Here is a 27,037-nt window from a genome sequence, read left to right on the forward strand (position 1 = left end):
TTTGTTTTGAAGTGTTGAATGGGGCACAACACGCGGAGTGTTCTTCCAGTGGAAGCAGACGCTAAACCACATAAGGTTTCAATAACAAAAGAATGAGAAACACCCACAAACAAATTGTCAAACGCCCCCCTCTCCTCCCTACCGGTATTGGAGCGCAAGCCGGCTGGTTTTACTTGATGCTCTTGCCGGTCTCTTGTCTCCAGCGCTATGCTCGCTATGTTACCCGTGGTCCAGAATAACAGCAGGTTGGGCCGCCTTCTTTCAACGCTCTACGTCACATTCAGCTTTCTAGTAAGCGAATTCAAATAGAATACAGCCCCATCTTCCCGCAACACTGACAAGGTCAGCGACCAAGGACCACATACCACATTTGGGGATAGACCGTGCCTATATTCGCAAAAGGTAATATGCGTTTCCTGAAAGTTATCCGTGATGGCATAATGCTTACGAAACTCTGAACAGCTGCCCGTGCGTTCACGATTATTATTTTTGTCCAACAATGATACGCTTTGCTTCGGTATTTAGAGAGATGCTTGGTCATCGTGACAACAGTAGCCTACACCACTTAGGCTACATGCTTTATAAAGCAAACAATAGGCTGGGTTTTGAATTACATTATGTTTCAGCTTGAAATGTACATTTATTGTGCGTAATCACGTAATCAAATGTGGCACCGACAGACATGCTAGTCGTTACTCTTATTACTACCAATATTGTGCGAATGATGCTTATAGACTACATTAGCCTAGAGAATTATGAATACTTTTTTATGTAGGCCCAGTGTAGACTATGATATGCATATTTGGCTGGTTCCATCCGGTTTCTATCAGCAGCACACGCACACAGAGTATCTGACTACACGGATTAGGATCTACACGCGGGTATTGCATCATAGTTTGAGGCATCACTGATCAGTAGGTCTACTGTACATCTCTCTTCTCATCCCGTGCGTCTCGATGCCTAATATAATGTAACCATTTTCCCACTGAGATGACACAGTTACCAAATCATACTAGTCTATTATTATCTAAGGATCTGATCTGAAGGTTTTTCGTAAGCAGGTTTGGGCCAAGCAGAGGATGTTTCACTCTCCGGGTCAGCTGGTGCACTTTAAATATAACATCGGTCAGTCACATTTGGTCTGTCTTTTTTCCACCTTGACTTGATATAGCACGAGATAAAAATGTTTTTTTACAAAATGACCAGCCAAGTCTGCCTGGTTCTTGGGTAATGCAAGATGCTATGGGAAATTGGGCAATATATGGCTTGCATTGTTGAAAGAAATGTAGACAAATAACAATGGGCCATAGATTTGGCTATGTGCACATATTGATAATGAATTAATAATGCACTTCAGGGCTTTCCGTTCCTCCCCAGGTCATTACTGTGCTCTCTGGTAGGCCTATTGGAGAAGTTCTGGTAATGGCGTAGGCTGGTTCTGCCTCTGGACTACTTTCTTTGGGTTACTAAAGGAAGGGTAATACGTAGACATTGCAGACATGAGAAACCTTTGCAACATTGTTGTATTGTAACCTAGATGGTGGCCTCTCCACTTTATTGAGCCACCATTTCATAGTTGACCTGACAGATGGCTAGGAAACATTCAAATCCCAATAGAAATGGTGCATTCTAGTGCGCTAGTCTATGTAGCTAAATAATACATGGATGGTTAGCTTCAAGCTTAGCTGACTCATCTCCACAACCCGTTGTCATCTGCCTCTTAGCCTCACCATCCATCTGGCTTCCCAACCCCTCTGAAGATAAATCAGTTTTATAGACGGCCATCTCACAGGGGAAATGGTTTCTCATCGTGACTAAAACAAGCAGTGACCAGCCAACCATAGTCAGCAGCCCGTAGGCCATCTTTCACTGTTGTGATTTGGGTAACATGACCTCTGACTCGATCCTAAATACTGGAAGGTTATCATAGCCCTCAAGCCACAGTCATTGTCCTCTGCTCTAATGTGTTTCACTGTTTTCATGTAAACTAAAGCAGTGTTCCCCCTGAGCATGTGGGTAGAAAATCAAGCCTTAAAAGTTGCTGAGGTTTTAACACTTAGGTGTTACAATAATTCCCAAACAAGATTGTGGTATTGACATAGTATTTACAAAGCTGTTATTATGATTATTGTTGCGTACACAATAGTGATGGTGGAAAAATCGATACAGTTACATTTAGCAATATTATTTTGGACAAATATATAGATATAATAATGATTTTCTAATCATCGTTAGCTAGTGCTAGTCGGCTGTACCTGTGCCAGAACTCTGGTATTGGTAATGGTATCCTTAAGCTTGTTCTCCATCTTCTTTTTAAATATTGAGCCAACATGTTTCCAGCACTTTTATTTCCATGACTAATCAAAACTCATTTTCTCATGCTCTCTCTTGTCTCTCTGCAGTAGATATAGTGAGAAACATGTTCCCATATGTTTGCAAATTTGGAACATCAAATCGCAATAAAATCTCAGTATCGAATCGCAATACATATAGAATTGTGAGAATCGCAATACATATCGTATAATCAGCTTAAATATCGTGATAATATCATGACGTGAGCTCCCTGGCAATTTCCGGACCTAGTATACAATCTATTATGCTGTTCCCGTTGTCCAGTTTTGGTGCTTTTGATGTTTAATAAGTGCTTGCACGATTCAATAGGAAACCATTTCCAGTGTCCTACACCACAGTATATTAGGCATAGAAATGCCTTAGATGTATACCGTGTAATATGTCAACTGGAGTCAGGTATGTATTAGGTTGCATACCTTCAGTAAGTCCCTAGCCTGGCACAAGAACCCTTGATCAACAACGTGGCTTAGGTGCTGTGTCCAGTGCTCCAGTCCCATGGTGCCGTCGTAGAAAACAGGGAGGGAAGTGGAGCTCAGACTCTAATCCCCTGTGAGTAGTTGAGCAGTCCTCTACAGCCGTAGCTTATCAAAAGAGGTTGTAAGAGACAGTTCATGTTCGGTCAGAGCCCAGTTTGTTTATGCTTTTTATCCAGTTATGGATGTCCTGTTTGGCGTTTACGTAGCCTAACCCTTACTCAGTGGTCCCCTTTGACCTCCTCTCAAACAAATACTTGGATCAAATGTCCCATCAAATCAATGTAAGCTAATGAAAAAAATGTTTGTTGTACAAGAATTTAGAAGAATCATCTACACACCGTTATCAAACTACTAAAACTTTACACTTAAAATGTGTGGTGTAATATGTAATGTTTGCCCATACCATTACTTAGGTGTTGACGCTGCAGAACATATTGGCATGGATTAACAGGTTGGTTCTTGGCACTGGCAGCACTGGATGTTGCTCCGGGGCCATGACACTCTGCCTAGACAGAAATCACCACTTGTTTTAGCTCGCCCCGTGCGCCAGGAGGGCAGAGTTGGCACTTAAAGACCAATGGAACGGTTCCAAAAGTTAACACCACCTACCTGGCACACTGGGTGAGCTAAATCCATCGCTGACTACAATCTGCTGACTACGCACAGGCACCGCTCAAGGCCTTCCAGGGTAATTAAATGTACTTACTTAGCAGCTGAAGACATGTCTAATAAGTAGTCTGAGTGGGTGTGGTTAGCTGGTAGATGGTAGATACGTCACCAACCATGCATTTGAAAAGAATCAGCTTGGTAATGGGTTAAGAGAACCTGTAGTAAAAGGCACCCGGTAACACTTTACACCAATGTGTTCTCAAACCTGTGTATTAACTTGGTATTTACTCTTGTAATGCCATTATATTAACAGGTCTATTGTTGCTCAAAATGTCTCCTTATAGCCCTAAATGTGGTAGATAGACTTATTGTCTGCTTTGCCATTACCAGTTGTTCATGTAAGACTACTTTCTGGGTGTGTTGCCATAGAAGTTAGAAAGCAGAAACTACAATAATAGGATATCAAACACCTATTGATTATTTTCATGGAAAGACCCCTGACTGCTGGGAAGGCTGTTTATTCTGGCTTCAATGGCCCCATTGTCTCTCAGTACTCTTTCTTCTATTGAGAATCCATAGAGGTTGTTGTTCCTGTTGCGTCTTTACTATACAGGTCTTCAAAGAGGCAACTGTATACTGGATCAGTGTGTCTGGTAGATTACTTTCCATCTTGATGAATGTTTATGTCAACGTTGAATCCTTTTGTGTGAAGTGAGAGTTGGCAGTTGTGGTTAATGATGAGCTAGTTGTACGGATACACGTTTGCTACAGTACATACATTACTTTCAGGTGACCTTGAGGTCAGATGCCTGCTTTCAAAAAGGCTACAAGCCCCTTCAACACCACCCTGGCTTACACTTTTGACATGCCAAGTCCAAGAATTAATGTATTGAGAGTTCATTTGTTTCAACAGTTTGCTTTCGTGCGTAGCCTTTATCATGAAAACTGCAATATGCAACTTTTTGGGCCACCTGACCAAATTCACATAGAAATGTACATTATAGGTCTGCCATTCCTTTTGGGCTCCCGAGTGGCGCAGTGGTCTAAGAGTCTGTACTTCAGTGCAGGAGGCGTCACTGCAGTATCTGGTTCGAATCCAGGCTGCATCACATCTGTCCGTGATTGCGAGTTCCATACGGCGGTGCACAATTGGCCCAGCATCGTCCGGTTTTGACTGGGGTAGTCCGTCATTGTAAATAACAATTTGTTCTTAAATCAAATAAAATTTATTTATATAGCCCTTCGTACATCAGCTGATATCTCAAAGTGCTGTACAGAAACCCAGCCTAAAACCCCAAACAGCAAGCAATGCAGGTGTAGAAACACGGTGGCTAGGAAAAACTCCCTAGAAAGGCCAAAACCTAGGAAGAAACCTAGAGAGGAACCAGGCTATGTGGGGTGGCCAGTCCTCTTCTGGCTGTGCCGGGTGGAGATTATAACAGAACATGGCCAAGATGTTCAAATATTCATAAATGACCAGCATGGTCAAATAATAATAAGGCAGAACAGTTGAAACTGGAGCAGCAGCACGGTCAGGTGGACTGGGGACAGCAAGGAGTCATCATGTCAGGTAGTCCTGGGGCATGGTCCTAGGGCTCAGGTCCTCCGAGAGAGAGAAAGAAAGAGAGAAGGAGAGAATTAGAGAACGCACACTTAGATTCACACAGGACACCGAATAGGACAGGAGAAGTACTCCAGATATAACAAACTGACCCTAGCCCCCCGACACATAAACTACTGCAGCATAAATACTGGAGGCTGAGACAGGAGGGGTCAGGAGACACTGTGGCCCTATCCGAGGACACCCCCGGACAGGGCCAAACAGGAAGGATATAACCCCACCCACTTTGCCAAAGCACAGCCTCCACACCACTAGAGGGATATCTTCAACCACCAACTTACCATCCTGCGAAAAGGCTGAGTATAGCCCACAAAGATCTCCGCCATGGCACAACCCAAGGGGGGGCGCCAACCCAGACAGGATGACCACATCAGTGAATCAACCCACTCAGGTGACGCACCCCTTCCAGGGACGGCATGAGAGAGCCCCAGTAAGCCAGTGACTCAGCCCCTGTAATAGTGTTAGAGGCAGAGAATCCCAGTGGAAAGAGGGGAATCGGCCAGGCAAAGACAGCAAGGGCGGTTCGTTGCTCCAGAGCCTTTCCGTTCACCTTCCCACTCCTGGGCCAGACTACACTCAATCATATGACCCACTGAAGAGATGAGTCTTCAGTAAAGACTTAAAGGTTGAGACCGAGTTTGCGTCTCTGACATGGGTAGGCAGACCGTTCCATAAAAATGGAGCTCTATAGGAGAAAGCCCTGCCTCCAGCTGTTTGCTTAGAAATTCTAGGGACAATTAGGAGGCCTGCATCTTGTGACTGTAGCGTACGTGTAGGTATGTACGGCAGGACCAAATCAGAGAGATAGGTAGGAGCAAGCCCATGTAATGCTTTGTAGGTTAGCAGTAAAACCTTGAAATCAGCCCTTGCTTTGACAGGAAGCCAGTGTAGAGGGGCAAGCACTGGAGAAATATGATCAAATTGTTTGGTTCTAGTCAGGATTCAAGCAGCCGTATTTAGCACTAACTGAAGTTTATTTAGTGCTTTATCCGGGTAGCCGGAAAGTAGAGCATTGCAGTCGTCTAACCTAGAAGTGACAAAAGCATGGATTAATTTTTCTGCATCATTTTTGGACAGAAAGTTTCTGATTTTTGCAATGTTACGTAGATGTAAAAAAGCTATCCTTGAAATGGTCTTGATATGTTCTTCAAAAGAGAGATCAGGGTCCAGAGTAACGCCGAGGTCCTTCACAGTTTTATTTGAGACGACTGTACAACCATTAAGATTAATTGTCAGATTCAACAGAAGATCTCTTTGTTTCTTGGGACCTAGAACAAGCATCTCTGTTTTGTCCGAGTTTAAAAGTAGAAAGTTTGCAGCCATCCACTTCCTTATGTCTGAAACACATGCTTCTAGCAAGGGCAATTTTGGGGCTTCACCATGTTTCATTGAAATGTACAGCTGTGTGTCATCCGCATAGCAGTGAAAGTTAACATCATGTTTTCAAATAACATCCCCAAGAGGTAAAATATATAGTGAAAACAATAGTGGTCCTAAAACGGAACCTTGAGGAACACCGAAATTTACAGTTGATTTGTCAGAGGACAAACCATTCACAGAGACAAACTGATATCTTTCCGACAGATAAGATCTTAACCAGGCCAGAACTTGTCCGTGTAGACCAATTTGGGTTTCCAATCTCTCCAAAAGAATGTGGTGATCGATGGTATCAAAAGCAGCACTAAGGTCTAGGAGCATGAGGACAGATGCAGAGCCTCGGTCCGATGCCATTAAAATGTCATTTACCACCTTCACAAATGCCGTCTCAGTGCTATGATGGGGTCTAAAACCAGATTGAAGCATTTTGTATACATTGTTTGTCTTCAGGAAGGCAGTGAGTTGCTGCGCAACAGCCTTTTCTAAAAATTTTGAGAGGAATGGAAGATTCGATATAGGCCGATAGTTTTTTATATTTTCTGGGTCAAGGTTTGGCTTTTTCAAGAGAGGCTTTATTACTGCCACTTTTAGTGAGTTTGGTACACATCCGGTGGATAGAGAGCCGTTTATTATGTTGAACATAGGAGGGCCAAGCACAGGAAGCAGCTCTTTCAGTAGTTTAGTTGGAATGGGGTCCAGTATGCAGCTTGAAGTTTAAGAGGCCATGATTATTTTCATCATTGTATCAAGAGATATAGTACTAAAACACTTGAGCGTCTCTCTTGATCCGAGGTCCTGGCAGAGTTGTGCAGACTCAGGACAACTGAACTTTGAAGGGATACGCAAATTTAAAGAGGAGTCCGTAATTTGCTTTCTAATAATCATAATCTTTTCCTCAAAGAAGTTCATGAATTTATCACTGCTAAAGTGAAAGTCATCCTCTCTTGGGGAATGCTGCTTGTTAGTTAGCTTTGCGACAGTATCAAAAAGGAATTTCGAATTGTTCTTATTTTCCTCAATTAAGTTAGAAAAATAGGATGATCGAGCAGCAGTACGGGCTCTTCGGTACTGCACGGTACAAGCTAGTCAGAAGACTTCCAGTTTGGTGTGGCCCCATTTCCATTCCAATTTTCTGGAAGCTTGCTTCAGAGCTCTGGTATTTTCTCTGTACCAGGGAGCTAGTTTCTTATGAGAAATGTTTTTAGTTTTTAGGGGTGCAACTGCATCTAGGGTATTGCGCAAGGTTAAATTGAGTTCCTCAGTTAGGTGGTTAACTGATTTTTGTCCTCTGGTGTCCTTGGGTAGACAGAGGGAATCTGGAAGGACATCAAGGAATTTTTGTGTTGTCTGTGAATTTATAGCACGACTTTTGATGTTCCTTGGTTGGGGTCTGAGCAGATTATTTGTTGCAATTGCAAACGTAATAAAATGGTGGTCCGATAGTCCAGGATTATGAGGAAAAACATTAAGATCCACAACATTTATTCCATGGGACAAAACTAGGTCCAGAGTATGACTGTGACAGTGAGTGGGTCCAGAGACATGTTGGCTCCGAAAGCCTTTTGGAGTGGGTCTGTGGACTTTTCCATGTGAATATTAAAGTCACCAAAGATGACTACAAGGTCCGATAGGAATTCAGGGAACTCAGTGAGGAACGCTGTATATGGCCCAGGAGGCCTGTAAACAGTAGCTATAAAAAGTGATTGAGTCGGCTGCATAGATTTCATGGCTAGAAGCTCAAAAGACAAAAACGTCTTATTTTTTTTGTAAATTCAAATTTGTTATCGTAAATGTTAGCAACACCTCCACCTTTGCGGGATACACGGGGGATATGGTCACTAGTGTAGCCAGGAGGTGAGGCCTCATTTAACACAGTAAATTCATCAGGCTTAAGCCATGTTTCAGTCAGGCCAATCACATCAAGATTATGATCAGTGATTAGTTCATTGACTATAATTGCCTTTGAAGTAAGGGATCTAACATTAAGTAGCCCTATTTTGAGATGTGAGGTATCATGATCTCTTTCAATAATGACAGGAATGGAGGTGGTCTTTATCCTAGTGAGATTGCTAAAGCAAACACCGCCATGTTTAGTTTTGCCCAACCTAGGTCGAGGCACAGACACGGTCTCAATGGTGATAGCTGAGCTGACTACACTGACTGTGGTAGTGGCAGACTCCACTATGCTGGCAGGCTGGCTAGAGGAGTTAGAGCCCTGTCTATGTTGGTAGATAAGATGAGAGCACCCCTCCAGCTAGGATGGAGTCCGTCACTCCTCAGCAGGTCAGGCTTGGTCATGTTTGTGGGTGAGTCCCAGAAAGAGGGCCAATTATCTACAAATTCTATCTTTTGGGAGGGGCAGAAAACAGTTTTCAACCAGCATTTGAGTTGTGAGACTCTGCTGTAGAGCTCATCACTTCCCCTAATGACAGAGACAATTACTCGATGCCGACACACCTTTATTTAACTTGCCTAGTTAAATAAAGGTTCAATTGTTGGCCTCATAGTATAACTTGCAGACTTTTCCTTTTTCAAGAAGAGGCTTCAAAACGTTAATATTACCACCATGTTTATATGTTTTCCCGAAACACAGACTGTTTCTGGAATTCCCGATTTGTTCTTCTCAAGTAGAAAACCTCTACACAACTCAACTGGTTCGACGCCCAAAACGCCCTAAACATGCTTTGGATGAGGTCAAAGTGTCAGTGGAAAATGGTGACATAGGATTTAAAATTCCACCCAGCAGAGTATAATTTCTTAGACCCTCAGATCTATTCACTGTACCTCTACCACATAGTGAGCTCTTTTAATGGTGAGCATAGAAGTAGCACACCTAGAACAGATCTACCACTTCTTAGACTTGCTTCAATGTGAATTGTATATATATATATATTTTTTAACCTTTATTCAACTAGGTAAGTCAGTTAAGAACAAATCCTCATTAACAATGATGGCCTACCGGGGAACGGTGGGTTAACTACCTTGTTCAGGAGCAGAATGTCAGATTTTTACCTTGTCAGCTTGGGGATTCAATCCAGCAACCTTTTGTTTACTGGCCCAACGCTCAAACCACCTGCCGCCCCAATAAGCCAACAGGTTTTGAAAGCATGTATATTATGTATTATGTATTAAAACTCATCTGTTGACAGTGAAGGACGTCAGGCTGGAGGCACACTGATATTGTATTGATGACCTTGTGAGCTTTGTGTGAATTCATCACCCAGTGTCTGGTGGAAAGCAGACACTTACTGTCTTTTGTTGTGAATTTGTACAAGACTCTCTGGCTGTTGTTTAGAGAACATTGGTGCTGTGAGGTAAAACAAAAAGCGGGTGGGGGGGAATATGTTTAATTGTCACATACAGTGAAATGTGTTGCTTTCACAGGGTCAGCCATAGTAGTGGAGCAAATTAGGGTTAAGTGCCTTGCTCAAGGGCACATCGACAGGTTTTTACACCTTTGTCAGCTCAGGTATTCGAACCAGCGACATTTAGAGAAGGCGGATTAGACATTTCTCTTGGCTTCTGCTCTGGAGATGTTCTTCCTGAATTCTTATAATCAATCAACATGATTTTGATAGATGGGATCAATAACGGCTCTCCATTCTGTTCACCTGGAAAGTCCTTTTTACCAGCACTCATCTTCTCCCTCTCAATTTATTTGCCCTCCACCTCTTCCTCGTGTCTTCCTCTCCCACAGGCTATTCAGACCTACTTAACCAGGTAGTGTATGATGCTAATGAAAACACTTGGCTCATATCTTCTTGTCAGTTTCATCCAAGGTGATCCAAGGTGATTCCCTGAGGACTAGACTGTCACAGGAGTGGCCTGTGCCTGCCCGAAGGCCTGTGGATACACAAACCAGACTACAGCATGGTGACGCTAGTGACCTCGCAATGCCTGAATGCCATTCATACCTCTGAGCAAGGGCCCAACAAGGAACTTCTATACTGCCTGTTTTACATTTAGGCAGAAGTCAAATGCAGTTACTAGATATGATATATTGTTCTACTTCCCCTCTATGACCGTGGCAATTGGCGTAGCTGCTATTTATAAAACCTAAATTATAACACGTCAATGAAAAAAAAGTGTGATTATCCCGTAATTTGCAAAGCTCAAAACCGCAACCAGCCTCAGACTGGTTCTATATTTACTCAAATCGTTCTGTCAACGTGGTGCCAAGATAACTCTGAGTAGGTTACCTATCCTTTTTCATTTTCGCTCTGCACACTCTATGCCACATAATCCTGTTGGGTGTACCAAGAGACACAAAGCCACCAATCCTGCTCGTCATGTGGCTCATGGGCAGTCAGTCGTGTTGCTGCAGGTGGCACATTGTGTCCGTTAACTCAGTTACACACCTTCTCTGTTTCAGGCTCCATGGTTACTCAACGTAGCTCACCTGAAACAGAACACAGACCGGCTCAGAAGTTGTACCCCTTTGTCAGCACAGGTCTAGGATCAGTTTACCTTGGCCATGAATGTCTGAGGGAAGAATTTAGGCAGCCTGTCAAGCTATCCCTCAGGTTCGACCTTGGAGGAAAATGCAGACCTACCAGCTTGACAAACTGCCAAACCAAAGACACACACACACTATTGTGTTACATGCTCTGATCAGCTTGTCATTGAGATAATTCAATTAGAGGAATGCTGTTATAGTGGTTGGCTACCTGCCTCTGCATTCTAATTCTAAGGCTCCATTGTCCATTTAACCTTCCCTGACGTTTAAGGTAACAGGATAATTTCGAGCACAGGTAGACCTAAGGTAGGCACACTGTTTGCTCAGTTCAACAACGGGCAAGGACAGGCATCTGAAGTGCCTTGTGATTGGCTTAGACGGGACACATCCCTCAGGCTGGGCGGGACTGTGGTTGGTTGTCTCTGGCTGTGAAAGCGTCTGCCCATCCCTCTATGACGGCTGATATTCTGAGACACCAAACAGAGGAAAGACACATTACAGAGGACACATGATGACATCATGGGGAGAGGGGAGAAACTACTGTGGCGCACAAAGAATGAATAAACTTCTCTTGAAAAACACAAGTAGGCTCATGTAAGTCAAATAGCCTAAACAAACTTGTTTTGTATACTCACAGAAAGTTTTTTTGTGCGACTGTTATCATCGCTTACACGGTGTGTTTTGGTATTTTCACTATACTATTCAGAGTTATAAACCTAAGCAGCTTATGAGTCCTGAGAACCCGTTATACATTGTCGTCACGTTCAATCAACCAACCCCACCATCAACCCCGGCCAATAATCAGATTAGACTTTATTACCATATGGATGTTTGAAAAATAGATCATCTTTGAGTTTAATTAAAAGAGCAACACATGGGAATATGCACAGGGGATTATATATCTGAGTGATTAGCAAAAATTTGAGCTTAAGTTAGAAATGTAAAAAATATTGTAAGTCAAACACCTGAAAAGAGTGACGTGAAGATGCCCGGAACGCCTGTAGGAATACCCTTTCTCTACCACTTTACCCTCCGTTAAGCCCACATTATACAGGTCACAAATACTCATGGTGCCTGTTAAATAAGAACTGTGTTTACATAGTCGTGATGAAACAACGTCTTTATTTAGAAAAGCTGGGCTGGAGATATTCCTTACTTTTAAACAATGTTATGTTTGTGTGTGTGTGTGTGTGTGTCAGAAGTTGTGTAGTGTCGTGTCGTGTCGTGTAGTAGTTATAAACCAGCTGATAAAATCTTGAAATTCTACTACTATCAGTTTTAGCATAAGATTTAAATAGGCTTTCTAACGTCTTTATAGTGACGTTGAGTCACTGTCTTCATTCACGTTTTCCTTTTTTCTTCTGAAAGGTCAGCCAATCACAGCACATGGCGACTAGTATAGCTAATTGCCTGCCGTTGACAGCTGAGATGGGGCTGAATATGAATGAGGCTCCACAGCAGTGCAATCTGATCTGGCCACGACTTGATGAGAGACAGAGGCTGATATAATTTATTGATGCCACTGCACCATGTTGTTGTCATGGAGCCCGTTTTACAGCCACTCTTGAGATTGAAATGGTAGGTTCTAGTTTTAGTGCTTTTGTCCCCTTCTGGTATGGTTGTAACTTCAGCCACTTTCCTCAACTCTTTACCTTGGATAGAGTTAGTGAGCTATGGGTCGCCTTTAGAACTATGGGTCTACCTTCATGCTTCTAACCCACCTAATCAAAGCCATGCCATGCCCCTGTTAAGCTGTATCGTCTAGAGTATGGCTGAGCATGTTTTACTGAACTACGATAATCCCATTTACATAAGCTTTTACTTGTGATGTTGAAATGCCTCCATAAGCCAGTGGTTGGTTGTGCTAGGTCAATGTATGTGAGATCAGAAAAAAAATTGAATGTTAATTAAGCTCGTTGGATCACGAAGGCACATATTAATATCAGTCATCAGTTGTTGTAGATTGTGTGTCTGGAACGAAGCAGCTGCTTCTTACCCATGATATCTCTTGAACAATTTAGAAAGTGTGTATGTGTGGTGTATGTGTGTATATACGATCAGAGACATGTTTGCTTTGTCAATAAAGACACGTGATCTTGGTCACTGCTGCCCGTACACCACTCCCCTGTCACTCCACTCTCCACCCATTCTGGTTTCCATTACTCCATTACCTTCCTGAAATGTGAGGGCAGAATGGGGGGTGGGGGTGGAGGGGGCTAACCTCAAGGTGAAAAGTGGGTGGGGCAAGAGCTTATCTGGTTTCAGGTAGAAACTCAACCTTGTGACAAGGGTGATTAACTCTGTCAGTGTGCTCACGTGCATTCTGGAGCTGAGATCTGGTCTTATGACCCAGCAGTCAAGAGTTTAAATGACAAAAGGGACATGGCCTCAACCTGTGGGAAACTGATTTTCAGTAGGGCGCACACTTAAAACATGCCATTGTCAATGTGGTATTGGTGTTAGCTACAGTTGTCTCTAAACAACCTTTAACCTCTGAATATTGTGCCTAATGGTCCACATATGTGGGAGAGAATAGTCCAAAAGTAGTCCACATATGTGGGAGAGAATAGTCCAAAAGTAGTCCACATATGTGGGAGAGAATAGTCCAAAAGTAGTCCACATATGTGGGAGAGAATAGTCCAAAAGTAGTCCACATATGTGGGAGAGAATAGTCCAAAAGTAGTCCACATATGTGGGAGAGAATAGTCCAAAAGTAGTCCACATATGTGGGAGAGAATAGTCCAAAAGTAGTCCACATATGTGGGAGAGAATAGTCCAAAAGTAGTCCACATATGTGGGAGAGAATAGTCCAAAAGTAGTCCACATATGTGGGAGAGAATAGTCCAAAAGTAGTCCACATATGTGGGAGAGAATAGTCCAAAAGTAGTCCACATATGAGAGCTTTTTTTATTATACATTTTTTAGAACTTACATTTTTTATTAGTTTTTCAAGCCTAAGTTTACAATATAGACATTAATCTTAGAGGGAGTGGAGACGTCATTATCATCATTATTGTCCAGCTCCCCTACCCAGAGAGCTTTTCAACGGTTTCTCCCACTGTTCCTCTTCATATTTCCCCTGTACTGACACTCTATCCTCTTCCTCTTCATATTTCCCCTGTACCGACCCTCTCTTTCCTCTGCCTCTTCATATTTCCCCTGTACTGACACTCTCTATCCTCTTCCTCTTCATATTTCCCCTGTACTGACACTCTCTATCCTCTTCCTCTTCATATTTCCCCTGTACCGACCCTCTCTTTCCTCTTTTCCCTTTCATCATTCCCCTTTACTGACTCTCTCTATCCTCTGCCTCTTCATATTTCCCCTGTACCGACCCTCTCATTCCTCTTCATATTTCCCCTGTACCGACCCTCTCTTTCCTCTTTTCCCCTTCATCATTCCCCTTTACTGACTCTCTCTATCCTCTGCCTCTTCATATTTCCCCTGTACTGACCCTCTCATTCCTCTTCATATTTCCCCTGTACTGACTCTCTCTTTCCTCTCCATATTTCCCCTGTACTGACCCTCTCATTCCTCTCCATATTTCCCCTGTACTGACCCTCTCATTCCTCTCCATATTTCCCCAGTACTGACCCCTGTTCTTCCTCTTTCCCCCTCCAGTAAACAGTGAGAGCTGAGAGCCAGCTGGGTCAGAGATGCCACCCCCTGCCGCAGGCCCCCCAGCAGTGACCCCTCCGGACGGGGGCTGGGGCTGGGCCGTGGTCCTGGGATCCTTCATCTCCATTGGCTTCTCCTACGCCTTCCCCAAGGCCATCACCGTCTACTTTAAGGACATCCAGAAGATCTTTGATTGCTCCTACAGCCAGATAGCATGGATCTCCTCCATCATGCTGGCCGTCATGTACGCAGGCGGTAAGACCAATACATTCAGTTGGTGTCCAGGTAGTCGCTTGTCGAAGTCGTCTGTCTGATTTGTTAAGGTTGGGGTTCTGTATATGTAGTGCCCTGAGTTTATCTTCATCATGTGACCTGTCCAGGGAAAACTCATGCCCTAAGTATGGGGCAAGGTACCTGTACTGATCTGATTGTGTGTCTCCTATGAGAACCTATGACCATCTTTAAATTGACATTCAAGAGGAAAACATGGTTTCTGTGACTAGTCATCAGCATATTGTAGTAGTCATGCATCACATTGTCTCCTTCTCAGCATGACTTTACCCCTCACTAGGTTACCCGGTAGGCACCTTGCTTGGCAGTGCCACGCTGACCATCTGTTAGCTGATGCCATCCTATCCCGTCATTTCTAATTGTTGCTGTCAACAGGGTTTGTTGTATCCTAGGCCGTTGTTGTGATGACGGTGACAGTGATGGCCAATTGGCCATAGAGAGCCAAGGACACCCAATACCATCCTCTATATGTGACAAGCCTGTAGAAGGCACTTGTCCCTCGTTAAAATGTTTAGTGTAATTCATTCATATTGATCTCTGAGCAAAAGGGGAGAACAGAGCTTCATCAGCTATTCATTAAACACCTGCTCTCTTGTCCTATGTGTTTGCACCAGCTGTAGGCCGATAAAGCAATTGTCCTTTTCGTGTTTAATGCATTCTTCATCTCTACAAGCAACGGACAGCCTAGTGCGGTATATGCTGTTCTCTGGAATAACATGGCGGAAAAACAATCACGCATCACCAAATATTTACCCCAATCAGAGAGCTGCTTATTGAGGGTGTTTGTCCTCTTGGAAGAGGGAGGAGACTTGTGGCTCTTTTACAACGCACCTGTTGTATTCGCACCGCCTGCCGTCTGTGCTGTTGACGCAACTGCCACCTCAACCACGTGTTCAGAGGTCAGACACATACTGAATTCTCCAGGGCAGTCATCAGGCAAACTCTCTAACTGATAAGATAGCAGTGCCACTTATGATGCTGATTGGATGTCAATCACAGAGCAAACAAACTGGAAATCCTTGCCATATCCTCAAACATCAGGATAAGCCAATGTGTGGCTCTTGCTGATTTCAAACAGCAGCCAACCTATTTTTATGATGTATGGCCACACACAAATGCACAACAACTGTAAGTGAAGGCAACTATTTCATATCTTCTTGTGTCTCCATATCCCAGGGTGTAACACAGACACTGAGATGAATGATTAGTAATGATGTTGATGGGTGCAGAAAAGAGCCCAAAGGGAATTATTGTGAAATATTGCACTCTATTACATCAGCTATATGGACGCCTAATGCAGATCTCCCGTCCCTCCTCCCTTCTAGCCTGGCCGTGTGTCGCTCTGCAGTGACGTGCTAAAATGGAGGCAGTGTGTGTCAGTGTTGGATCAATGTCACTAATCCACACAGAGAGAGGGACAGTTGACCTTGGCTAGGCTAAGCAGCATGGCTACGTACAGTACCATCCTCTGTTGACGGTCAGCACAGCAGAGCTCTCTCACTGCCAAGCAGATTAACTGAACTGTCCAGAAATACGGCTAGCTAAGCTGTGTTATTAGTCGATCAACCACTTATAGAATTCATGTTTGCGTCCTTGCATAACTGCTCTGGAAAACAACTCTACGTTTCATATATCAGCGCTTTATTCCGTAATGAGAGTGACATTAATAGTATGATGGATTGCAAACATCAGTTTCCTGCATAGTCAGCTGTCTTGACAGTTTATCAACTTTTCTTTTCCAACCTCACAAATCAGGGAGTGGTCGGCAAATGTGTTACACAAACGTCCATCTTTCTGCTGTCAAACTAGCTTTTAGGTCCTGTGAAATAAATCACAGCTGGAAGGGTAAATGACGGGTGTACCCATCCTCTTGTAGGTATTCGTTTCCATGATTGAGCCCATATTTTGCCTCAAGTCTGGACACAAGCAACCTTAAGTTATGGTATCTGATCATGCTTCATTAAAATGTTTTATAATATAATATAATATAATTGAGCCCAATCATATTGGTAGGGTCTGAGATACAGTATATTCAAATATAGCGTGTTTTATGTCAATAGTAGTCTAATTTATTGTACTTATAGTTACTTTCAAAACACACTCCTAATTTCCTTTTGGTAACCTGGAAAGTGTGTCCAGCTATTGCAGCAATTAAACTTCACTTATGAATTCCTTTAAAAAAAGAGCTAATATGAAACCTCAAGGGCTCCCTCCACTTGGCCTATCCAGGTTTCACCACCAGACTCAGGAGAATACTGACAAGTGCTCTGTATGCAAACGAGGAGGGCTCCTCTCCTCAAGGTCGGAAAAAGATTCATGCAGAGCAAATGAAGTCAGGCGACTTCTTCCCCAACCTGTTTTTAAATAGCACCACTCCCTCAGTCCGACACAGATACGACACATCTTCTGCTCGCTAATGGGGGCATTATTTTTTTTTAAAGGGAAGACACCTTTCATTACTCTTATCGTTTCTTATTCAATTTACTCGTCCTTTTGTTTAACGTCTGTCATGAAAGGGGACATTGTGACATGCCATAGAATCGGAGTCATTCCTCACCCTATCAGGTAATGGAGACCAGAGGTTCAAGAAGAAGTTGTGTGGCAAGCCCTTATTGAAGGTAACAATGAATTGGAAAGCTGATTGTGGCATAGTAGCGTGATGCTGGTCGGCCCCACTCAATTCAACTGCGTTGTGTACTACCAATATCAAGTGCTTACTGTTACTCATGGAAAACTGTGAATTAAAAAGAAACGGCGCTCAGGGACAAATGGGCCATGGAGCCAAGGTCTTCTGATCACTTCAAGGTGTGTGTGTGTCATAGTTCCTGATTCCCCCCACCCCTCTCTTTAAATACGAAAACATTACATTGCAGTGCACTTTCAGAAAATACATCTGGTAATGCTTTAATGCAGTGTAACCAGACCAATTCAGAGGAGTCCATTTACGTTAACCAGTGTTCTCTCACTGTCTGAAACCTATCTATGCCCATACAGTGTGTATTCATACAGTCAGTGTCTATTATCCACTTCATAAGATAACTGGTTGCCACATTGGGTCTTTGTTTTGCATTAGCATGGCAGCTGTGCCTTGAAAGCTTATGAAACAGAGAGAACCATTGCGTGTCCAACCAGAGCTCAGTTCATTGTCTTCACTCAGCGTGTCGATGATGCTTGACGGGCCTGATCGATTCTGACTCATTCTCTTTGACTAACGCTCTATTAGTTTGGCCCTCAGCTCTCAGTGCAGCCTGTCCGAGGCTGACAGGCACCCATTGGTTAATTGTCTAGGTGCTGAGTTATGTCCAAGACGTCACCTGCACTCTGTGTCATTGGTCTTGCTGGTCCAACAGTACATTTATTGCTTGTCGTGATGGGATCTCTGATACATATGTAGCAAAGTTGGAAAATAACAGATATTTTGTCAACGTGCTCTGTACTTATTGGCAATAAGTACAGAGCAGTGTTATACCCATGCCTGTGTCACGCATAGGTGTAATAGGTGGCAGGGAAGTCAGGCGCAGGAGAGTCAAACTAAGTGTAAAATGGAGTCTTTTAATAAAGATTCACGAGTATGCTCCATAACAATAAATGAACAAACAAACCAAACATGGGTACGAGGACCCGACGCGCACCTATGCAACAATCACACTATACTGACAATAAAACAATCTCTGACAAAGACATGAGAGGAAACAGAGGGTTAAATACACAACAGGTAATGAATGGGATTGAAAACAGGTGTGTGGGAAGACAAGACCAAACCAATGGAAAATGAAAAAAGGATCAATGATGGCTAGAAGACCGGTGACGTCGAACGCCGAGCACCGCCCGAACAAGGAGAGGCAACGACTTCGGCAGAAGTCGTGACAGCCTGTTTGTTACTGATCTCTCAATGCAGCTCTCATCCCCTTAAGAATGCATGCAGAACACACAACACGATGTTGTACATTGTTTACCAGTATCAACAAGGTCTTGTTACAGTACCTCTATTTCCAGAGCTGGGAAGTTTCACGCTGTCTTTCAACGCTACCAAGCTTAAACCGTTAAGTAATCACTACATGATTACCCGAGTCTATTGCAGGCTGAATGTTTGGGTTGGATGAAAGACCATGTTTTTAGTATCTCATTTGTTTCTCTTCCAGGTCCCATAAGCAGTGTACTGGTAAACACATATGGCTGCAGACCTGTCATGATCATGGGGGGAGTACTGTCTTCTATCGGGTTGATATCCGCTTCCTTCTGCAACAGCGTGGTGGAGCTTTATGTTTGCATCGGTCTTATAGGAGGTAATTCCAATGAAATCCATTTTCAACTCATTCGGAGTTATTTGATTATAGTGTCAAACTCCTTAAGTGACTGGATGAAAATAGGCCTACAACTGATTTGGAGTTTGCCATTCTGTCTTTCACAAAGGTCATAGTATAAGACTATAGATACATTACAAGAGTACAGTTAAGCTTGATTTGTCAAATCATTTAATGACCACAGTCTGGCTACTTAAAGAAAATGTATATTATTCCGAATGTGTTCTTATCAGATAATTATCTTGTTAGAAATGTATGATCTTTTTAACTCTAAATCCTATTATTCCTCTCTCCTCACAAAGGCCTGGGCCTAGCCTTTAACCTTCAGCCAGCCCTGACTATGATTGGCAAGTACTTCTATAAGAAGCGCCCCATCGCTAACGGAATAGCCATGGCCGGTAGCCCAGTGTTCCTGAGCAGCCTAGCCCCTTTCAACCAGTACCTGTTCAACTCCTTCGGCTGGAGGGGCAGCTTCCTCATCCTGGGGGGCATACTGCTCAATTGCTGCGTGGCTGGCTCCCTGATGAGGCCCCTGGGGCCACCGCTGGGCAAGATCAAGAAGGATGAGGAGTTGGTCGTTGCCAAAACCGCCACCAAGAAGAAGGAGACGACCACTTGTTTGGGGACTGTCAACAAGTTCATTGACCTGTCGCTTTTCAAGCACCGCGGTTTCCTCATCTATCTGTCGGGCAACGTCATCATGTTCTTGGGCTTTTTCTCGCCAATCGTCTTCCTGACGGCCTACGCCAAGGACATAGGCGTGGACGAGTACTCGGCCGCCTTCCTGCTCTCCATCCTGGCCTTCGTGGACATGTTTGCCCGGCCCTCCATGGGGCTCCTGGCCAACTCCAAGTGGATCCGGCCCAGGATCCAGTACTTCTTCAGCTTCGCCGTGCTCTACAACGGGGTGTGCCACATCCTCTGCCCCCTGGTGGAGAGCTACACAGGCCTGGTGGTGTACGCCGTGTTCTTTGGTTTTGCGTTCGGCATGGTCAGCTCGGTGCTGTTTGAGACCCTGATGGACCTGGTGGGGGCTCAGAGGTTCTCCAGTGCTGTGGGGCTCACCACCATTGTGGAGTGCTGCCCTGTCCTCATTGGTCCACCCCTGGCAGGTATGTCACTGATCTCTCAACTCATTACTACTTAAATTCAGTTGTGAGACATTGTTTATTTTTTAATCAGTTGATATGCCAAAGGAATAAATTAAAGTCACCCAATTATTGTTTTATAGAGTGCTATTGCTTAGTAATCATTCACTTGGTTTGATCTTGATTATAGAGTTTGCTGATTTATAGTGGAAAAGCCATATTACATGTTGTCATTCTTATAATATGTGCTTATTTGTCTAATTACAATAACAACAAATGGAAAGTTCATTCTGTGATTATTGGTCCTTTACAAAACGCTTAATTTATTTGACATAATGTCCTCATTAAAGATCAGTAGACATGAAGAAACTGATAAAGGCATATTTGGAAATGCAGAACATAACAATATGAGAGACCTTCATCACTCAATAAAAGATTAAAAAACATTTACAAAAATGTAATAACATTGACCCTTTCTATGCTCTTATTTACAGGTAAACTGGTGGACATCACCAAGAACTACAAGTCCATGTATTTCTGCTGTGGGGCTGTGGTGATCATGGCCAGCATTTGGCTGTTCATCGGCAACTTCATCAACTACAGACTCCTGGCCAAGGAGCGCAAGCAGGAGGAGATGTACAAACGGACTGAAACCGAGGACCCTGACCGGGACCAGGACCAAAAGGAGACAGACGGGGACGCCCAGGCCTTGGAGGACATGGTAGACCCCAAAGATGAGGACGCCATGCAGAGGGAGACCAACATCTAGAGCCCATCCCTACTGCCAACCACACCCCCCTCCACCACCACCTTCACGTCCCCCTCTGCCACTATCAAACTGCAGACTGAGCTCAAGGGGGGTGCCTCCTGGTCTTTCACTCTCCAGGGTTCCGCTCGGGGGCCTCCCCGCAGGGGCCCCTTTGTTTCCGAGACACTCAAACTGCCAGAGTAACAACGACAACCATGTCGTGGGATACTGCGAGGCATATTGCTGGAGGAAGGGGTGACTGCCCTGACTACTACTCAGACATCAGACTAGCCGGAGATAATGGTGTAAGATACAGATCGCATGTTAGGAGGCCACAAGGCTTGGAATATGAGAAAGAAGCTTTTGTCGCGTATCTAGGAATCTGTGAAATGCGACCTGTTGACAGAAATCTAGTACTGCTCATGTATTTAGTCTGTGACACTAAACCTACCACACCAGCAACCCAATTCAACTGTTCTGATTGAAATCAATACAGATTAATATCCCAGCTTCCTATGCTGGGAGCTGACATGCGAGGACACATAATGTCCGTTAGTACCAGGGTTATGGTGAGAGATATCGTTGCAACACAGGAACAGAGATGAGTTCATGGTTTGGTGGCTCCAGTGACCATGTATTACACTGTCCTTTAGCGCACTGTGTCTGTTGTGTTCGTTAGCTAAACCTGCACAACTGCCAAGCTTCTAATCTAACGATAACACACCCGCTATTTTATTCACTATTGCATATTGCACATGGAGTCCGTATACGCTGCACTACTTCTAAACTGGCCATGTTTAGGCCTCATCCAAAACAACAATGAAACAAATGCAATTTAATCATATTTAATGAGGTTGAATGTAAATTAGTTTTATTGGCTGTATTTTCAATGGCCTTATTAAGAATACTTGATATTCACAATCAAAATCATCTAGAAATGTGCATATTGCTGGTTTATACCAAATAAAGAATCCATGAGCAATATAACCTATTCCTAGCCATTGTTTTGATGTACGTATAAACAGGGATATTCATTTGTGTAGTCAATGGTCATTTCTGGGAGTAGCTGTTTAACTTTCCCCAATGATACATTGCCTTATGTAAAGAATGCATCTAAGTTGTGTCATATATACAGTACCAGTCAAAAGCTACTCATTCAAGTGTTTTTCTTCATTTTTACTATTTTCTACATTGTAGAATAAGAGTGAATACATCAAAACGATGAAATAACATATGGAATAATGTAATAACCAAAAGAAGGTTAAGCAAATCAAAAAAATATATATTTGAGATTCCTCAAAGTAGCCATACTTTGCCTTGATGACATGTTTGCACACTCTTGGCATTCCCTCAACCAGCTTCACCTGGAATGCTTTTCAAACAGTCTTGAAGGAGTTCCCACATATGCTGACCACTTATTGGCTGCTTTTCCTTCACTCTACTGTCCGACTCATCCCAAACCATCTCAATTGGATTGAGGTCAGGTGATTGTGGAGGCCAGGTCATCTAATGCAGATGACCTCTCCTTCTTGGTCAAATAGCCCTTACACCACCTGGAGGTGTGCTGGGTCATTGTCCTGTTGAAAAACAAATGATTCCCACTAAGTGCAAACGAGATGGGTTGGAGTATCGCTGCAGAATGCTGTGGTAGCCATGCTGGTTAAGTGTGCCTTGAACTCTAAATAAATAATTGACAGTGTCACCAGCAAAGCCTACTCTGCATCTCACAAAGACACTGTGGTTGGAAAGAAAACATCTCCAAATTGGACTCATCAGACCAAAGTACAGATTTCACCTGGTCTGATGTCCATTGCTTGTTTCTTGGCCCAAGCAAGTCTCTTCTTCTTATTGGTGTTCTTTAGTAGTGGTTTCTTTGCAGCATTTCGGCCTGATTCACGCAGTCTCCTCTGAACAGTTAATGTTGAGATGTGTCTGTTACTTGAACTCTGTGAAGCATTTATTTGGGCTGCAATTTCTGAAGCTGGTAACTCCAATCAACTTATCCTCTGCAGCAGAGGTAACTCTGCGTCTACCTTCCCTGGGGCGGTCCTCATGAGAGACAGTTTCATCATAGCGCTTGATGGTTTTTGCAACTGCATTTGAAGAAACGTTCACAGTTCTTGTAATTTTCTGAATTGACTGACCTTCATGTCTTAAAGTAATGACAGATTGTCGTTTCTCTTTTCCTCTTTCAGCTGTTCTTGCCATAATATGGACTCGGTCTTTTACCAAATAGGGATATCTTCTGTATACCACCCCTACCTTCATTCCACAAGTGAACTTTTAGCAAGGCACACATGTTAATTTAAATGCATTCCAGGTGACTACCTCATGAAGCTGGTTGAGAGAATGCCAAGCGTGTGCAAAACTGTCATTAAGTCAAAGAGTGTCTACTTAGAAGAACCTCAAATATATAGTATATTTACATTTGTTTAACACTTTTTTGGTGTGTTATTTCATAATTTTGATGTTTTCACTATTATTCTACAATGTAGGAAATATTAAAAATATAGAGAAACCCTATAATGAGTAGGTGTGTCCAAACTTTTGACTGGTACTCTATATATATATATATTTATATATATTAGAAAGTATTTATTGAAGTGTTATAGAAATTACCAAATTAACATGCCTATTGTGAAACGGTTAAACAGCTTCTTATGTGACCTTAATTTTCAAGTACAGTATTTCTTCCTTTCAACTCTAACTCTCTTAAATTACTTTTGTGGGAAGTTGTAGTAAGCATAATGTTTGCTTGAAGAATTTTGTCAGCAATTTCTATTAACATAATAATGAACATCATTTAACCAACTATGTACAGTACCATATGTACACAATTCAAAGTATAGCTTCACTTAATTAATCATATCTGTTTCATTGCACCACAAATGTTATACATGTTAATATGATTTAATATATGTTTAATAATAATTTGTACAAATAATATGCAAATAATGACCCAAATTAACAGTAATTAACAAAATTATGTTATTTGCTATATATTTTAATGTGCAATATACCATAACATTGTTTGACATTGATTCTAAATCCTCCATTGGCTGGATGCCATCCACAGAGAAGATTATTCATATTTTTTTTAGAATTCTTAACATCCATCACTTCTTGTGTTCTGGTCAAATAGCTAAACACAGCTTGAAACAAACGTATGCACCTGTTAGATTGCGGTAGTTTGCTTACCATCCCAATTTGTGTGTAGCCTACCAGCATTTTAGATTTAGATTTTTTTTATAGTAATATCATTATGATTATGTGATTTCTGGTAGTTTTTAGATTGACTGTGGGCTGTATGACATTGGCAAGTGTCTACTTTTTGCTTGCAGCTGCAGGGTCTCGATTCCCAGTCACTGACAACAGGGGTCAGTATGCAGTAATTCTTAAAGGATGAATGTACTGTACAATCACTTTTATATATCAAATAGCACTGCCCCCTACTGGTTTCAAAAGACCTAGACCAAATGTTACAATCTGAGCTGCCCTCAAATCGCAAAACGACACATTGTTCTCAGTTGGCTGCTCTTGTGTGATGTCAAAATATAAGAAATTCCTAGATGACATACGTTGTTTTTTTAAAAGTTATCTTTAGTTTCGATTTTCTGTATTTTAAGTTTGAAGTTTAAAAAAAAGTTTTTTTATGGCCATTGAATATATTTTCTTTGTACTTTTATTTCCCTTCTATGGCTTCAACAGGTGTGTATATACTAGTATTTCACAGGGTGTAAATTAACGGTACATTAATTTAATAAACACACTGCATTCATGTGCTGCTGTGGCAAAGCCATTTTGTAGGCAATTATGTTTGTTATGGAGCAAAATCATGTTTGTTTCCATTTTCAACCATGTGTAGTATGTGTATGATTTGAGTTTGTGTTTTGTATAATCAGAGGCATTATTTCTAAAATAATAAAATCATAGTGTTGCTTTTCCCTTTAGTTACCATATCAATTGCTTATTGTCATTCCATAGACAATGTGGATGAGCAAAACAGCAAAATGTGTTGTGCTGTTTTTGGAATGATTTAACTCTTCAGTATTCAACAGTTTCTTTCCTTTTCTTATAAGTTATATTCAGTTTTTATTGTGAAGGAAACATAATCAAACAAGGTTGCAACACTGACTTATATAGTCCATTCTTTATTCCAATGCAACGCAGTATAACGATCAAGCTTTAACTTTGATTTGTGCCACAATTAAGTATAATATTATATCAAATTAAAATTATACTTCATTATACTCTTTATATACAATGAATCTACAGTATTCAGATTGTTCTGTACATAGTAATGTGAAGGCAATGTGATGCGTTTTTAAATGTGTCATGCTGAAATTATTTGCATATTATTTAAGGACCAAAAGGAAATTGTTTAAATTTGGGTCAATCGAATAACAATTATGCACCATTAGCCTTATCAAATACACTTGGCTCCTATGTATGAAGGATTCTGTATTATAATGTTGTATTTTGGGCATGTTTGGTATGTCTGTGGGGTTATCATAATACCAACACTTTTTGATTTATAAATCTATATTTTTTCTGTAAAGGTTAATCTGAACAAAAATGCTAAGCCAAAATAGATATGTATGGAATCAGATGGTCAAACAGCATCTAATACATCACAAGGAATTTCAAAGAATGTCTATACTTTTTCTTTTTGTTAATGCGTTTTCTGTTTTTATCTCTTATACGTTTATTATCCTATTGTAGCCAATGAAAATGTTTCCTACTCGGATAAGGCTGTAACTCTAGTAATGATGCATTTAAAGATGGAGTTCTCTTGATTTGCTGACTGTGGACATAATGTAATTGACTCAGGTTGTGTCATAGCGTAATGGAAATTGTTTTTGGAAGAAAAACAATCCTCTTCTGATTAATTCACAGCTTAGACTGTATCTCAATTATGACTCCTACAAGACTTGTGACAAAACACTTTAATTGTCATTCATTTTTAATCAGAAGGGCTGAAAAGCACTTAGAAGCTTAACCGTGCAATGGACAGTGTTGGTGTGGCAAGGAAAACACTCTATAAGTATGAAAATACATATTTAGCCGCAATACATTTTTCTTTCACACATCTGTTTTCACAGATGGATCTGGATATCAACATGGGGATTAAAAACTTAAAGAACCGCAGATGATTTGCAGTTGCAGAAATGTCTTGCTGTACTAGGAGGCTAAAGCTGTCATTCATTTCACACTATTGAAAAGGTATCATCAGTAAATGTTTAAGTTAACAAGTTACTGTGCCTTATTAGACCCTGCTGAATATTGTGTTTAAATATTATCCATTCATGAGCAAGTAAGGGTTTGCCTATAAACAACCTTGTTTAATTGGTGTTGACACTGCATTTTGTGAGAGAGTCAACTGTGACAGTATTTTTGGGGAAATTTGTGTAATTTGTTTTCTCAGTTTGCTCCTTGATGTTTACAAATCCTATTCCATCATCTGATCTCATGTGAGTAATTCATTTGGACATCTGAATGTGACATTTATTTTTCCTTTTCAGTCTTCCACGGTTGTTATATTCAGCACATTTTGAGAACATACCCTTGGATTTATGTGGGGAGGGAACCCAGCCACAGTGACAAACAAAAATCCTAACCTTTCAGTACCTGTATGTCTGCCTTACATCAAAACACACAGAAGTCAATGGGCGTAACACCTTGACGATAACGACTCTTAAACGTGAATCTAAAAAGGTCATGTTTTCAACTACGTTGGTTGTATGCATAACAACGCACACGTTACCATACTAGTCTAAGGATGCAAACGCGCAGGAAGGTTTAATGCACCGATTCTGAGGGAATGATGTATATGATATGGTTTTGTGTGCCCACTTCAACGTTCTCATTTAATGAGTAGAAACATGAGCTCCAGTCAGTAGCTGAGTCCCAGTGTTGTAATAGAATAGACAATCATACTATATGTCAGATTGTGTCAGTAATCCACTACCTCTGCAATTGTCATTTTGAAAGCAAGTGTAAGTGTCACATGGGTTACGCAGACGACCAATTACATTTTTGTAAGTGCAATATAAAGAAGTTGCATCACGATGGTCCAATAAAAGATCATGCGAACACA

The 27,037-nt window shown here is 42.0% G+C and overlaps 1 protein-coding gene across 2 annotated transcripts; it reads left to right on the forward strand.

The window, feature by feature from the left end:
* The first annotated feature begins 188 nt into the window (after positions 1-188).
* LOC135514938 (monocarboxylate transporter 2-like) lies at positions 189-27,037 on the forward strand. Of its 2 annotated transcripts, none has more exons than XM_064938688.1 (5): positions 189-402; positions 14,513-14,764; positions 18,943-19,086; positions 19,407-20,216; positions 20,687-27,037. In XM_064938688.1, exons 2-5 carry the CDS (start codon positions 14,548-14,550, stop codon positions 20,959-20,961), a joined length of 1,446 nt encoding a protein of 481 aa, XP_064794760.1. In that variant the 5' UTR covers positions 189-402; positions 14,513-14,547; the 3' UTR covers positions 20,962-27,037. The 2 variants fall into 2 exon arrangements, with proteins under 2 accessions (XP_064794760.1, XP_064794761.1); XM_064938689.1 differs by lacking the exon at positions 189-402 and adding an exon at positions 12,271-12,469.

Source organism: Oncorhynchus masou, chromosome 26, assembly GCF_036934945.1.
Source record: "Oncorhynchus masou masou isolate Uvic2021 chromosome 26, UVic_Omas_1.1, whole genome shotgun sequence".
In the NCBI taxonomy this organism is placed as follows: Eukaryota; Metazoa; Chordata; class Actinopteri; order Salmoniformes; family Salmonidae; genus Oncorhynchus; species Oncorhynchus masou.

Bases quoted from the DNA above. Each gene is read 5' to 3' on its own strand.
- LOC135514938 (XM_064938688.1), top strand. From the start codon at position 14,548: ATGCCACCCCCTGCCGCAGGCCCCCCAGCAGTGACCCCTCCGGACGGG. The intron at 14,765-18,942 runs GTAAGACCAATA...TTTCTCTTCCAG, and splicing joins GGCCGTCATGTACGCAGGCG to GTCCCATAAGCAGTGTACTG. The intron at 19,087-19,406 runs GTAATTCCAATG...CTCCTCACAAAG, and splicing joins TTGCATCGGTCTTATAGGAG to GCCTGGGCCTAGCCTTTAAC.